The sequence below is a fragment of the Ursus americanus genome, chromosome 3 (genome assembly GCF_024610735.1).
Source record: "Ursus americanus isolate L20-20 chromosome 3, mUrsAme1.1.p, whole genome shotgun sequence".
In the NCBI taxonomy this organism is placed as follows: Eukaryota; Metazoa; Chordata; class Mammalia; order Carnivora; family Ursidae; genus Ursus; species Ursus americanus.
Window position 1 is genome coordinate 15,336,970 of NC_142129.1, and position 17,166 is coordinate 15,354,135.

At 39.0% G+C, this 17,166-nt stretch overlaps 1 protein-coding gene across 2 annotated transcripts in view; it reads right to left on the bottom strand.

Annotated features, from left to right (window-relative positions):
- The window catches only part of TRIM24 (tripartite motif containing 24), a 92,277-nt gene extending 76,781 nt beyond the window's left edge, over positions 1–15,496 (bottom strand). Inside the window, exon 1 of one of the 2 annotated variants that reach the window (XM_045792568.2) lies at positions 14,812–15,496. In XM_045792568.2, the coding sequence (XP_045648524.1) occupies positions 14,812–15,175 (364 nt within the window). In that variant the 5' untranslated portion in view covers positions 15,176–15,496. The remainder of the gene's footprint in view (positions 1–14,811) is intronic. The other variant, XM_045792567.2, reaches the window with a different exon arrangement.
- Between the last annotated feature and the right edge of the window lie 1,670 nt (positions 15,497–17,166).

Below are 17,166 nucleotides of genomic sequence, written 5' to 3' on the forward strand. Positions count from 1 at the left end.
CCAAAATAAAAGAACTTATAAAACTCAATACTCAAAAAAAAATTTTTTTTAAATGGGCAGACATTGCTCTAAAGAAGACATTCAGTACGACCAACAGACACGTGAAAAAATGCTCAACATCACTCATCATCAGGGAAATGCAAATCAAAATCACAATACAATATCACTTCACACCTGTCAGAATGGCTAAAATCAAAAACAAAAGTGCTGGTGAGGATGTAGAGAAAAAGGAACATTTGTGCTCTGCTGGTGGGAATCCAAATTGGTACAGCCACTGTGGAACACAGTATGGATTTTTTTTGAAAATTTAAAATCAGAATTACCTTATGATCCAGTAATTCTACTACTGGATGTTTACCCAAACAATACAAAAACACTAATTCAAAAAGATTTATGGAACCCTATGTTTACTGCAGCATTATTTACAATAACCAAATTACAGAAGCGGCCCAAGTGTCCATCAATGGATGAATGGATAAAGGTGTACACACACACACACACACTGGGAAATTACTCAGCCATAAAAAAGAATGTAATCTTGCCATTTGCAGTAACATGGATGAATCTGGAGGGTATAATATAATGCTAAATGAAAGAAGTCAGAGGAAGACAAATACCATATGATTTCACTCATATGTGAAATTTAAGAAAACAAATGAACAAAGAAAAAAGAGACAAGCCAGAAAACAGACTCTTTTTTTTTATTTAAGATTTTATTTATTTATTTGACAGAGAGAGACAGTCAGCAAGAGAGGGAACACAAACAGGGGGAGTGGGAGAGGAAGGAGCAAGCTCCCAGCAGAGGAGCCTGATGCAGGGCTTGATCCCAGGACCCTGGGATCACGCCCTTAGCTGAAGGCAGAGCTTAACAACTGAGCCACCCAGGCGACCCAAAAAACAGACTCTTAACTATAGAGAACAAACTGATGGTTACCAGAAGGGAGGTGGGTAGGGGGGAGAGGTGAAACAGGAGATGGAGATTAGAGTATACTTATCATATGAGCACTAAGTAATGTATAGAAATGTTGAATCACTATATTGTACACCTGAAACTAATATAACATGGTATGCTAACTATACTGGAATTAAAATAGAAAACATAATTAAAAAAAGGGGGGGAAAAAGAATTCCCTGCAGAACATCTCACCTATTGTTTTCCTGCTAAAAGATCTCTTGGCTTAATATAAAGACTCAACACCACAGTACTGGTGTAAAAACAAACTGATCCATAGAATAGAGAGCCTAAAAATAAACACAGACAACTGATAATTGACAAAGATAATGCAGTAGGAGAAAGGATGGCTTTTTCAACAGCAGTGGTGAAAAAATTAAATATCCACATGTAAAATGACTTGGATCCACACCTCATATCTCATATAAAATTGACTCAAAATGGATCATAGATCTAAATGTAAAGCTTAAAACTATGAAACTTTAAGGGGAAAACATTTATGTTAGGTAAAGATTTCTTAGATACCAAACAAAAGAAAAATTCATAAAAGATAAATTGATTTAACTAAAATAAGGAATTGGGGCTCCTTAGAGAAACAACCAAGGCTGGTACAGAAAAGTACAAGATGAACCTAGAAACCCTCTGGTTTGCCAGAAAGTAAGAAGTACTCAAAAGTCAAAAGGTGCATGTCAAAGGACAAGATTTCAACCTGAAGCGGTTTCTACTGCTCAAACTGGAACAATGTGGTTATCAAAATAAATAAATAATGAAAGAAATGGTTCATAACATATTATACTTAAAAAATTTCACAAGCTCACAGTAATAAGTAAATGGAAAAGGAAAATCTCATCCATACAGTAGAATATCAACTAATAAGCAGAGAGTGACACAAAAATCACCATTTTGTAACATCACAATAATAAATGATGAGGGGAAGAATCATCAGTGGATGCTCTCTATGGTTTTTGGGAACAGAACACTCATACAGCTCCCAAAGTACCTCACAGGAGGTTACTTATTAATTACAAAGGGGAAAAAAAGGCATCTGTAAAGTGGAGAAATCTGGCTGTTCAAACTAGTGATCAAAGCCAAACACCAACAACAATGGGACAGAATGGTTTCCTAATGTAAAGCACTGAAGAGGACATGTTACTTTTGCCAAAAATGATGCATCCAGGCTGGGTACAATAAGGAGAGAAATCAAACATTAAGTTTGAAAAAACAACATTTGACATAAATAATTATTAACTACATCAAGGAACTGGGATAACAAGGACTGGCTAGTAAAAGGCTGAAACAACGCTCAAGAATATAAGTATAATAGCAGATATGATAAATATGATAATAGCCACTACCTCTAAGGCTAAGACAGAGTGCCCAAGGAAGAATTTTCCCTTCAGAGTGGTTATCAGACCTTGTTAGAAAAGGTAACACCCATTGCTCACACTTCGGTGCTGTATCCGTGGGATTTGCTGGAAATTCACGCTCTGGAACTTGTCCACAAATCTATTCTATGGTACATGCTGGCAATCTGTGTCCTGGATTTCCCCCACCATCAAAGGGGGGAGGGGAAGCTGCTGTGAAGGACATTATTGTGACAACTGGCAAAATTTGAATATAGATTATGTATTAGATAATAGCATTGTATTAATGTCAAATATCCTGAATTCGGTAATTATACTGTGGTTATAGAGGATTATCCTTGCATATATCAAAACTCATCAACTTGTACATTTTAAATATGTGCAGCTTACTGAATGTTAACCTAACCTCAGTAAAGCTAAAAAAAAAAAAACCCAACTTTCAAAAAGAGAATCTATACTTCGGAGACACATCGACATATTTGGGGCTCAAGGGTCATGTCTACAACCTACTCCCACATAAATCAGAAAAAATAACATCAAGTATACTGAAGTGAGAAATAAAGAAAATGCAGCAAAATCTAGTATCCTTAGGAAGGGCTCATAGGAACAGTACTTTCAAAGTTCTTACATGTGGTCTTTATGCTTAAACATCAGTTGGCTGGGTATGTGTCTCAATTCACATTTTTTTCTGTGAAAATCTTAAAAAATCTTTACTCCACGGTCTTCCAGATTCAAGTACCAATGTTGGAGAGTCTAATGATAATCTGGCATTCTTTCCACCAACTGATGTAGTCCTTCTGTGTAGATGCCCAAAGTATTTTTTTTTCTTTTAAAGCCTAGTACATGTTTCAGTGGTGGCTGTTGTTTTAATTTTTCTAGGCACACGGTGAACCCTTATAATACAGATGTTCATCGTTTAACATTTTTTTGTTTTTGTTTTTTTCCTCTTTCTTTTTTCAATCAGTCTTCGGGTGCTATTATTAATGTCCCTATATTTATGTGCATATGCATACAGGATCTTCTCGTCACTTTATGAATTTCTTTTATCTCTTTACTTGATTTGTTTTCACTTGTCCTTTTCCATCATTTCTTTTATGGTACTTCCTAGAGTGTGTATTCATTCAAGAACTTTCTGGTTCATCTTCATTTCTGAAAAATTTCTAATTCATTCCTCAAGTCTGTCAGTTTTTCTTTTCATGACCTCCTATAGCATAGGAGCTCATTTCTAAACTTTTCTAATTTTATATTGTTTTTTCATAACATACTGTTTCATTTTCCCAGCTCATTTTGTAAAAATAGGTTTCATTATATCTCTGCTTTAAGACCAAAGTATACTGCTATCTTCATTTCTTTAGATCTGTTATTCAGAGGACTGTTGCCATCTTTTTTCTTATACTATCTTTCAGTGGTATAAAATTACAGTACTTTCTATACATCATATTATAGTAGAATGGGTTTTCTTATACTTTTAAGTTTCCTATGTAGAATCTATAAAGACTAAGATAGCTTTCCTAGATTCAGAGTTCTAAGGCTTCCTCTTATGTTGTTACCACAAAAACTATTCAAACCTATGGTACTTTAGTGTAACCACTTCCCTAAGCCTTTCCTATTTACAAAAAGGCAATAAACAAGAAACCCTCCTTAACTCCATTTTTCTCCCCAGGTATTGCCTTATCCCTTTAAACTTCTCCACAGAGCCGTCTTAACTTCCCAGCCATTGTATAACCTACGCCAGTAGCGTTTCCCCTTCTACTTCCCCACCAAAATATGCTTTTGCATGACTGCCATGTTTCTAACACAAAAAATGTTTTTGGCCTCTCTTATTTGACCTTGCAGGAACACCACACTGTGAAACACCACTGCCTTTGTTAATACTTTCCTTCCTTAGCTTCCATGACACTACATTTTCCTGGTTTTCTCGTACCTCTTCTCAGTCTCCTTTCTAGGTTTCCATCCTACATCCATTACATATCCGAATTCTTAAAGGCTTGTCCTAGGTATTTTCCTCACTCTAATCTCCAGAGGAGAAGGGAAAGGAACAGAGGACAACAGAAGAGCAAAAAAGGAAGGGTTGGAGAAGTGGGAGGAAACCTTAATACCAAAAGGTAGGTGGGAAAGTGAGCTGAGAAAAATTAGTAAAAGCAAGTTAAGGCACATGACACACAAGTCAAGTATAGAAGACTGACGACGACCAGAAGAAACATAAATCAACATGCACCAGTACAAAGAGACAGATACTAGGAATGTCATATGCTAGAGGCTCTACCTCCTTGATGCTGAATATAGACAGTCAAGAGATCCCAGAAAGACTATTCATTCATAATCAAGGTAAAATAAAGATCTTCTGGTAGTTATGATTCCCAATTATTATATAGGACAGTTTTCCTTCAAATGTATTGTATCATGACAAGAGTACCTATGGACTATGTATTTTAGAAGAAATCAGAACAAAGTTCTTTGAGGAATCCTGTATTTTTACAACTTAGAAGAGGATTTGAAAACCACTTTTAAAGATGAGGTAAACACAGAAAAACACTGAGGCAATTCATCTGATAGTTATGTTCACATGTTGTTTTAAACACAAGTATTTGAACATGCACCTATGTATATATCTATTACGTATATATACTACAGAACTAGTGTATCCTGTATATAATAAACAAACAAGACATTTTGAAAGAATAAGATCAGAGTAAAATATTTTTAAATGTCTTGCTAATCATGATAGCTTCATACCACTATTCTCTAATGGTCCAAGATGTAATATACACTTAAGGCACAGTTCATCATTAATATACAGGATGTCAATCAATTTCAAAGAGTCTTCTCGGTAATTCTGAAACTTTTAGGCCCGATTATTAGATTCAGTTAGAAAATCACTTATGTTAACCTCACAATAAGACTAAAAAAGAGCCTATAAAGTATCAGTTCTGCCACTCTAATGCTGTTATACTTACAAATTAATATTATTTTTATCATAGATGAAAATGAGACTTCAAAGATTCAAATAATTTAGGGCTGGTGGAAAATCACAACTCCCATCAACTGCATACACCCGATAAAATGAAAAACAAAATGGAGGAGCAATAATTACAGCTTTCTATAGAATACAGATCTCCTTGTTGGCTAATCCACCACTGACTGCATATTCCGGTTCCAGGAAATAACAAATATCTATCCCTCTACATAACTAAAGAAGTCATCAAATGTGGGAAGTCCTGAGGAGCCTTCTGTATTTTCCTAAACTGGGGAGGAGCCAAGTTATCAGCATTCATCTTTGATGATAGACTTAAATGTAACTCTCTATGCTATTAATTGGAGTTGAGAATCACTTTTTATGGCCATTACACATGTGCCCTACATCCTACAACTTAGGGACTCTCCAGGCTGCTGAAACTGAGGGGCTTTTGTGAGTGGCCTCCATATGGGAATTCCCTAGGAGCTGAGATTACAGGGTTTTATGTCAGGGTCCTGGTAATGGCCTATCACGATCTTAAATTTTTGACTGTCATTTTGGTTAAAAACAGAGGCTACAATCCATCCATAAGCCAACTTATCCAAGAACATGTAAATTGTATTACAATATGTGTGTGAGTGTGCTAGGGGTGGAGTGGGGGGGGGGTCACAATAGGATCTGCAATATAGAAATCCTATTACCTCCAGGGCAGCTGTGTACAGTTTGACTGGTTGTACAGCACAAGGAACTTAAGAGGGCAAATGGAGATTAATATGCATTCCACTTAACATGCCATGTAGTCCTTGGTGTTACATATGCCAAGAGGACATGTATTCCTAACTCATACAAAGATACCTTTTGGACTTGCAGCAGCCCTCATTCCTCCCCCCTTAGAATACTTTGTATGCCACATGTGAAATGTAGCCATTTGACATACTTATTCATGTGACTGTGACATTCTACTTATCAAGTACTTTAAAGCTTAACTTAAAGAAGTTCTAATGTTTTCCCTCAACTCAATGAATTATGTTATCTCATAATGTCTGACACACATCCCATTCTGGAGACTACTGGTCTAGTACGTACTTGAAAATGCAGAAGTAAATTTGAGAAAGGGGTCAAGGTCATAGGAAGAAACGTAGGGCTCGTGCATCCAGGATGACATTTAACTTGATGAGATCTCTAAGAAAAATTTATTTTTTATTTATTTTTTTAAAAGATTTATTTATTTGACAGAGAGAGACAGCCAGTGAGAGAGGGAACACAAGCAGGGGAAGTGGGAGAGGAAGAAGCAGACTCCCAGTGGAGGAGCCTGATGTGGGGCTCGATCCCAGGACTCTGGGATCACGCCCTGAGCTGAAGGCAGACGTCTAACGACTGAGCCACCCAGGCACCCCTCTAAGAAAAATTTAAAAGATAAAAATCTAGAGATCTAAGAATCAAACTGCTCACCTGTGAGCATATTAAAGAGGTGTAATACAATTTAAAAATGGTACTTTGATATCAACTTTCCACCAGGACACAGTAACCAGTACCAAGACAAGTCTGCATGCCATTAACAACTGTATGTAACTGGGAAGACCATATGAGGCAACTGTCTTCAGGCATTGGACAATAGGCAATGAGGACTGTGATCCCTGAAAAAGGGGAAATTCAGGAGGTGAACCCCCAACATGTCTTGCTTGATTCTCTGCCTGGGGACTATTTCCCAACCATAGTGCAGGGAGCTAGAGCCTAAGTAGAACATAGCTAAAAAACCCAGAGAATTTGGAGCTTGAAACAAATTAAACACTGGAGAGAAGAGAGCGGTAAAGAGTGAGGGTGCCAGTAGTCTCTCCAGGGTTTCTCCAAGTCCTTGGCTGAAGACTACTATGCATATGCATGGCAAGACTTTGGGAAGCTTACCAGAGAACAGTAGCTAAGGGATTGAGAAAAACAAAGATACTAGAGGCCCAGCAGAAACAAAGAGAAAACAAATTTTTAAAAAATAGTCTTAAACTTGACCACACTAATAATTACTTAAAATGTAAATGGATTAAACAATTAAAAGCAAAAATTTACAGGTTGGATAAAGCAAGACATGACTATTCACTATCTACATGAGACCTACTTTAAACAGAAAGGTTAAAAGTAAAAGAATGAAAAAATATACCATTCAAACAGAGGTAAGAAAACTGGTGTAGTTGTACTAACCTAAGACAATGTAGACTTCATGAAAAAGTAGTACAGGAGATAAAGAACATTTCATAGTTTTAAAAAGGGCAGGCAATTAATCAGTAGGATAAAGCTTCAAAATATCTGCAGCAAAAACCAACCAGGATTAAAGGAATAAAAAGGTCAACAATCATGAGATTTTAACATTCTTCTCTCCATAACTGATAGAACAAGTAGACCAAAAAAAAAAAAAAAGAAAACCAAACCAAATAAAAATTTTTACAATACTATCAACCAACTTGACCTAATTGACATTTATAGAACACTATACCAAACAACTGTGGATAGAATTTAAATTCTTTTCAAATACACCTAGAACATTCACCAAGACAGACAGTATGTTAGGACATCAAATGTCTCAATAACTTCGAAAGATTTAAGCCTTATAGAGTATTTTTTTTTCTTACTACGATGGAATAAGCTATCCAGAAAAATCCCCGTATACCTTTAAATTAACACATTTCTAAGCAACCCATCAGTCACAGAAGAAATCACAAGAAAAATTTTAAAATGTTTTAATAGAATGTTAATAAAAACACAACATTTGTTTGAGGTGGCCAACACATGCTTAGAGAGAATATTATACCTTTAAAGCAGAGACAAACAATAAATAAAATTAACAAAGCCAAAAGTTAGTTGATAAGCCCTAAAGAATAACAAGTAAGAAAAAGAGCAAATACTACAAATAGAAACAAAAGAGGTCCAGGACATTGTTCAGGCCCTGAAAACATCAAAAGGAAAAGGGAATATGTAAACAAATATATGCTAAAAATGTACCAATTAGATGAAACAGAAAATTTTGAATTTATCAAAATGGATTCATAAAGAAATATAAAATCTGAATGGCCCTGTATCAAGCAAAGACACAAAATTCCAAATGTAAAACCTTCTCATAAGGAAAACTCCAAACCCAGATGGATTCATTGAATTCTGTCAAATATTTAAAGAATACTAATTTTACAAAACCTCTTTCAAAAAATTAGAGATGGAACACTTTACACATTCTGAGGCCAGTTATTACGTTGATATCAAAATCAGATAAGATACAAGAAAACTATCACCAATATTCCTCATGAACATAAAAAAGTCCTTAAAATATTAGCAAATCAAATCCAGAAGTACACAAAAAGGATAATACATGGTGACCAAGTAGAGCATATCCCAAGAATGCAAGATAGGTTTAGAATCTGAAAATCCACCTAATTCACCACATTGACAGAAAAAAGAGAAAACCCAGATACAGAAAATGCATTTGACAAAATTCATTATCCAACACAATTAAAATCCTCAGCACACTACGAATATAAGGGATCGTCTTAACTTTGATAATGGGCATCTGTAAAAAGCTAATAGATCTAACATATTAATGGTGAACTAATGTTATCCTAAGATCAGGAATAAGGCAAGGATGTCATCTCTCATTTAATAGTGAAATTAAACTTCTATATTGTACTGGAGGTCCTACTTAGTGTAATAAGGGAAGAAAATGACAGAAATTAGGAATTGAAAAAAAGAAGTAAAACTATCTACCTGTGAGCAACAGGATAGTCTACAAAGAAAATCTTAATATACAAAAACTACTAAGATTTAATCATTAAATTTAGCAAGATAATGGGATACAATCAATATACAAAAGTCAATTGTATTTTAGCTAACAACAATTGGAAACGATATTTTTTAAAAACACCAATATCATTAAACAACATTATCGTAAAATACTTTGGAATAAACTTCACAAATATTGTGCAAGACTACTATGATAAAATAGTGCTGAGAGAAATTAAAGATCTAAATAGGAGATAAAACATGTTTATAGATAGGAATAGTCAATATTGTTAAATCACTCTCCCCAAAGTGGTATCTGGATTTAATGCAATTCTAATCAAAATCATAGCAGGCTTTTGTGTAGAAATTAACAAGCTGATTCTAAAATTTATAAAGAAATGTAAATGACTTCAAAGAGCAAAACAATTTTTAAAAAGAACAAAACTGTCCAACTGAAAATTTGCTTTAAAAGCTACAGCAATAGGGGCACCTGGGTGGCTCAGTCGGTTAAGAGTCTGATTTCGGCTCAGGTCATGATCCCAGGGTCCTGGGATGGAGCCCCACAATAGGCTCCCTGCCCAGCAGGGAGTCAGCTTCTGCTTCTCCCTCTCCCTTTCCCTCTGCCCCTCCACCAGCTCATGCTCCTGCATGCTCTCTGGCGCTCTCACATAAATAAATAAAATCTTAAAAAAAAAAAAAAAAAAAGCTACAGCAATAAACACACACACACACACACTTATTACTGAATGGATAGCTCAAAAGAACAGAAAAGTGTATAGAAATAGAACCATACATATGTGTTCAACTGATTTTTTACAAAAATCCCCAAGTGATATAATGGGAAAAGTACCCTTTTCAATAAATGGTACTTTAAAATATGGTTGAAAACATGAACCTCAACCCTTATACCTCATACAAAAATTGCTCAAAATAGATGACACATCTCAATATGAAAACCAAAACCATAAAAATACTGAAAGGACAAAATCTTAGTAAACTTAGGATAGGCAAAGAATTGCTAGATAGAACACAAAAATTACTAACTATAAAAGAAAAAAATTGATAAATCAGACTTAATCAAAATTTAAAACTTCAGATCTTCAAAAGACACCATTAAGAAAATGAACAGGCAAGCTACAGGAGTAAATACGTGCAATACATATAACAAAGGACCAGGATACAGAATGTATATAAAGATATTTACTTTTCAATAATGTAACCAAATACCTAATTTTAAAAATCTACAAGACAACTGAAATTTTTACCTAAAGTTGTAATAGCTAATAAGCACAGGAAAGGATGCTCATCATTATTCATCAGGGAAATGAAAACTAAAACCACGAGATTCCCCTTTGCACATACTAGAATGACTAAAATTAAAGACTAACACCCAAATTGGCGAGGATGTGAACCAACTGTAACTCTCATACGTTGCTAGAGGGAATGCAAAACAGTACAACCAGTGTAAATACACATTTATGATGCAAACAAGAAATCCCAAGTATTTACCCAAGGAAATGAAAACATATCCACATAAAGACTTGTCTACAAATATTTATAAGTTTTATTCATAATAGCCCCAAAATGAAAACAATAGTATAATTTCCATTAACAGGTGAATACTGTATATAGAACTGTTTGTGTACAAAACTGGTAGGCGATATGGATCAATCTTACATACTCTTAATTTTCTGACATTGTATCTTGTACTCACAAGGTGATTTATACTTCTCACCAAGAACCCAAAGAAATCAGATCCCAGAATTGACAGTTACATCTTATAGACTGCCAATTAGTAAAGAAGTCTAAGAAAACTGATGGAGTCTTATTTTTTACTCTCCCTGGACAAATAATGTGACCCTTTTCATGAGTATGCTCAGTATTCTTTTAAAAATAGCTTAGGGTGAGGGGGATGGGGTAATTGGGTGATGGGCATTAAGGAGGGCACGTGATGTGATGAGCACTGGGAGTTATAGGCAACTGATAAATTATTGAACACTACATCTGAAACTAATGATGTACTATATGTTGGCTAATTCAATTTAAATAAAAAAAGAAAAAAATAGCTTAGAGTTTGCTACTCTTTTGCTAAACACTACATCAACACCACAAAATATTGCACCATGTTGTAACATTTCTCCAAGATCAGTTTGTATTCTGACTTCAGGTACCTATAATGTATCTAAAGAAGATCTGTCTTCCAAGCTCTTCCCTCTTTCCTGGATATAACTGCACACTAAGAAAATGACTGTCACACCTGAGGTAGTCATCCAACTTCAGCATGTGGTCACTCATCTTCATTCCTTCCAACTGGCAGCCTTACAAAAGGACAGTTTTGACCCATGTTCTCAATGAAGTCTTGGGAGCTAGTATAATTGTGTCTGAGCATTTATAAATTATAATACATACCTTTTCGTTATAAGTTGGATTTCTTTTTCATAAATAATATTTTAGAAGGATTTATTTTCTATGAATTTCATTTAGGATAACAGGGAGCACCAAAAATTATTTAACAGAAAAATGAGGTCTGATAATGTTGAAAACTATTATTCTATGCCTTAAATTTTAGTCTTAATTTCCTAAGGAATCCTCTTATGATCAATTTTATTTTGGAATACTGCTTGAACTAAAGAAACACTAGGGTTTAATATTATACTCTAGAATTCTAAAACTACACCAAGTTGGGCTCTCTGGAGGGATGGGCCTAGCTAGAAATCTGAATTTTTTTAAAAGATTTTATTTATTTATTTATTTGAGAGGAGAGAGAGAGAGAGAACATGTGCACATGCACGCAGAGCACGTGCACAAAAGCAGGGAGGAGGGGCAGAGGAAGAGGCAGATGAGGTTCTCCACTGAGGAGGGAGCTGGCCCCACGGGGGCTAGGATCCCAAGATCCTGAGATCATGACCTGAGCTGAAGGGAGACACTTAACCAACCGAGCCACCCAGGTGCAGCTAGAAATCTAAATTTTTAATAAATATACCAGTGACTCTAGTAGAGGTTAAATTTGAAAATCACTATCTAAATCTAAAAGGAAGGGGCGCCTGGGTGGCACAGCGGTTAAGCGTCTGCCTTCGGCTCAGGGCGTGATCCCCGTGTTATGGGATCGAGCCCCACATAAGGCTCTTCTGCTATGAGCCTGCTTCTTCCTCTCCCACTCCCCCTGCTTGTGTTCCCTCTCTCGCTGGCTGTCTCTATCTCTGTCAAATAAATAAATAAAATCTTTAAAAAAAAATAAAAAAAATAAATCTAAAAGGAAGAGTATAACTGCAACATGATTGTGGCCTCAACAAAACTTGTTTTGTTTGGCCTATAGAATGGGCCTGCGTGCATGTGTATTTTTTATTTACTTGCCAATATCTAATACTAGAGAAAGCTCTCACAAAAATCCAGGTTTCAGACTTCTCATTAAAAGAAAAAGAAATATATATATTCAAAACTGGCCCTCCCCTCTCTTGCATGACAACCTGCTGGAGCTGAGTTTGCTTCCCCTCCTTTTCCCTTCCCCCATTCCCTGTTATTTTACCCCCAAGTTCATCGTTCTCTAACTCAGAGAGCTAGCTTAGCTCCTGTAGTTATTAGTTTGACCCATAATGACTCTACCCACAAGTTCATTAGGAGAATGAAGTACAGATGAGACCAAATGAATCCTATATATTTATGAAATGTGCTGGCTCAAGTTTTACTTCGGCTAGTATTAAAATAAGTTTGCAAGGAGAGAGGAAGGGAAAATATATCCAAATCTATAAGACTCAGGATAGACAGTATTTTTAATTTATTGAAAATAACCCTCTTTTTTTGTACTGTATTTAAATTATCATTTGTTAGAGACTTTATCCTTAATATAAAAACAAAAACATTACCTTCCAATTTAAATGCTTTCTTGGAACTCTTGCTGATAATACAAACACCAAGATAAAATACATTGAGAGACCAGAATTGCACCGGACATTTTGAGAAATCTGAAATTGAAAACTCGTCTCAGAGTTTAGTTTCAGAGCTTTTATTTCCCATGTTCTCATTCATTCAGGTCTAAATGTCATGGCGAGGCACACAATAAATCTTAATTCTAGAATTATGCAAAATTCAGATCCTAATCGGCTACTAACCTGCTTAACCAATTAAAATATAAATAAAAGAAACCTTAAAATGTGTCTAAAAGTTAAGAACTAAGATTTCAGTTTCACCTGTACTAAATTTCCAACAGGTGGGCCACATCAGAGAAAACAGTGTGAAAGATCTGAGACTTCAGCCTACTTGCAAGCTAGCTTACCATGGCAGAAGATACAAAGACTCAGGGATGAGAGACAAGGGGCAGTTTATTAGTTACTCACAATAACATAAGCCAAAGTATCAAGATTTTTGCCCTGGTTCCCAGAACCCAGGCAAGGTGAAAAGGGCCAGCTGACACCTGCACAGGCAGTGAGTGGGTTGTGTTACAGAAGAGGAAACCTAAGCTTGGAGAACCCCAATCTTTTATCATGGACAGTAAGCATGCCTGCCTTTTACTCCAGTAGACATTATACCGGACCATATGCACGCCTGCTCTTTGCTCTGGTGGAAGACACTATCTCTATCTTCCAAGGCTGATCCTTATACAAACATCTTTTAAAAATAGAAACAAAGGGCAGTCAGTACCTCCCTGGCACGACCTGCAGAAACTGAGAGACCCATGGAAAATTGGCTCACTCAACTAGATACTGTCTGTAACATATAATCAAATGAAGAGTGTAACACTATTAGATATTTATAGCACCAATTTCATATACCCCTTGACCTAGCCTCAATTATTTAGCATTTTATCTTAAACCAACTAGACCCTCTAAAAGGAAGTATATATTAAAAATGAATTATTCCTTTTCCAGTTACTATTTTTAAAAAAGAGGTGCTCCAATATTTGCACTATTACAATTGAAAATCCTCAAGCATTTTACTAGAATATTGTGCTTACTTTAACTTTAAATGTTTCAAACCTGTTAACGTTAGCAATGGGAACTACCTGTCAAAAGTCTTATTATACCGTAACAAATACCACAAAGAGAACAGTAACTTCAACATTTCCAGCTGTCGTCTACAAAATACAAGAAAAGCCTGAACCCCAAATCACTTTGTTCTATTTCTCTTTACCTTTTACCATTTCAAAATAAAATCTCCGAATGAAAAAGACAACAAAATATCGTCTCTTTGGGTTTCTTTGTCCCTAGCAGAGGGAGAAAAATCGGGGACTCGTTAAGGCAAAGAACCTGAAACATTCAAGATAGAAAATAGACGGCATCCGATCTGTAATCAATCACTAAAGAAAGTCACCATCACTTCATCTTCATCCCTCCCTCCCCCGCTCCAGCTCAAATAACGTGGGTATATACGAGATGATTAGGATCATATGGACCCGGACAAAGCTTTGGGGAGGCAGAGGGTAGCAGTTAACTAGATGCAGTCGGCAAAGAATCCGAGATACACGCTACAGCCCACTCCAACAGAGGTTTTCAAAAGTGCGGGTCGCACGGGCCACCCAACCCCGGAGGAGAACGCTGAGCAGCAGGAGGAGCAGCAGCGGCGCCGCCAAGTCCTCAGCGCCCGTGGAAGTTGCTCGCGGGGCGCGCGGCACGCCGCAGAGCGCGCGGGCCCTCCATGTCACCGCCAACACAGACCCTCCTCCTCGCCCCTCCCCCGCCGCGCACCCCGGGCGGCGGCGACATGACAGCGGGTCGCGCCGCACAAGGGCGCTCGCCTCCCGGAGCCCCTCCCCTGGCTCCCCCGCGCCCACGGCCGGCTCTCACCTTGGGTGGCGAAAGGCGAGGAGCCGCTGACCGGAGAGCCGGGGGCGGGGACCGGCGGAGGGGTCTCGGCCGAACCCAGCATGGGCGCGGGCAGCATGAGGTAGCGCTGGGGCGCGGGTAGGCAGCGCTGGCAGAAGGAGTGCAGGCAGGGCAGCAGCTTGGGCGCCCGGCTCTGGATGTTCTGGTGGCACACGGCGCAAGTGTCCAACAGGTTGAGCCGGGCCGCCTCGCCTCCGCGCTCCGAGTCGGGGCCCTGCCGACTCTCGGCCTCGTTCTCCCCGCTTGGCGCCGCCGAGGGCCCCCCGGCGGCTGCCGCCGATGCCGCCGCGGCCGCCGTCGCCGCCTTCTCCACAGCCACCTCCATTGTCCTGCCCCCGCCGCTGCCGCCGCCGGGAAAGGGGGAGCGCGGTCTCCGCCTGCCGCCGCCCCCGACGACCTCCTCCTCCTCCTCCTCCTCCTCCTCACAGGCCGCTTGGGTGACCCGCGGGAGAGAGAGGGAGGGCGGGCCGGGCCGAGGAAGCCTCCTCAGGCCCCGGGGATCCGCCTCCCGGGTGGCGCGGCCGGAAGAAGGGGATCTGTCAGCGGGAACCGTTCCTCGCACCGGGAAGGCTGCGCCCCGTCCGCTTCGCCAACCGCCGCGGCGCTCGTCGAATCCGCCCAGCCCGCCCTCGTCTCCCCGCCTTTCTCCCTGGGCCCCCGGCCCACCTCAGGCCCCGCCCCCACCCTCCCTCTCCCAGCAACTGAGGCGACGGCGAGGAACGCACCGCCCAATAGCCGCAGCTCCTGGCCAGGGGGCGGGGCCTGGCCGAGCCCGCGAGGCTCCGACGGCCGCGGCGGGAGGCTGGGAGGTGGGATGGCGCTTGCCCAGCCCCGCCCCCCACCGAACTCGGAGAGCCGCGGCTTCTGATTGGGCCTTTGTGTGTGTTTCGCTCCTCTGAAAAGATTAAGGGATCATTTGTTAATGACAGACCGACTAATTCGGTTCGCCTGTGTTAGCTCCTCCTATGGGGTGGAGCTCCACCATGTGGGCTGAACGCGGTTAATTAAGTAACTGCTTTGAAAACTCTCGTTTTACTGCTGAAGAAGGGGGTCTTGTAGGAAGAGTAAATATGGTGGGAGGGTCAAAGGATGATGAAGTAAAGATTGTGAAGAGCAAACAAGGGAAGACTTTTATAAATGATGAAATGCTGTGTGAAAAAGATGTTGTGGGGGCAGCGAGGATTTGCCACCTGAATGTACTCTTCTCCATGATGAATGATGGAACATGAATAAGGGTGGAGGTTCTCTTGCAAAGTCTGAAATTTTTAAAGGATTTCCCCAGTGAAAAAGGAGAAATTAATTTTTAAAGTCAGTGATTTGCTTTTCAAATGAGTAAAAATGGTTCTTTCTCCAAGAAACAAATGTATAGTTTGAAAATGTCTTTATTGCATAAATATGAGATCAAGTTGAGAAATAAAAATAAATCTCAGTACTGATGTCCAAGTAATTCCTTCAAATTTTTTTTCATCCTGCCCCCCAAAACACAGACATGTCAGAAGGTACACACATTTTCACTCAAAAATTGGCCAAATTTTGGGGTGCCTGGCTGGCTCAGTCAGTAGAGCATGTGACTCTTGATCTTGGGGTTGTGAGTTCAAGTCCCATATTGGGTGAGGAGACTACTTTAAAAAAAAAAACAAATTTTAAGGAGCTTGAAGTACAGAAATAGGGTGGGGGAAACAAAACTTTTGTACACACATGTAAAAAAATTGTATGGAAGTGCCATTTTTAAGTATGAATGAAGTAGTGCTGGACCATTGAGGAAAGTGGGATGGGGTCAGAAAAGGCCTTGTTAAAGTTGGAATGATCCTGGAAGGAAAAAATGGCATGAGGGAGGGCAAACTCTGGGCAACCTGACCTTCCTTACCTTTTCCAAGTTATTCTTCTCCTACCAGCCTCTTTCCCAAATGGATACTAAATTCAATCACTATAGGCCTCCAAGAGGGAAGTTCTCCTTAATGGGATTCAAGGGCTAGCTATTTATTTTGTATAGTGGTCGTTTCTTAAACCTTAGTTTGCTTAAGAATCACCTGGCAAGCTAATTTAAAAGCAGGTTTATGGGCTCATCCCCATATTCAATTTTAGAAGCATCTGGTGATTGTGATCTGGGTGGTCCAGGACCGCCCTTAGAAAAACAGGGGCCATCTCAAATTTCTTAACCTAACTACCATCCCTCTATGATTTCATCACCCTTTCATCCTATACCCCTCAAGCCGAAGCTCCCTCTATCCTCATACTTAATGCACCAGCAATTTTAACGCCTCCCTGCTTAGCACATGCTGTTCCCTTTGTTTTGGAATGCTTTTCCCTCAAAAT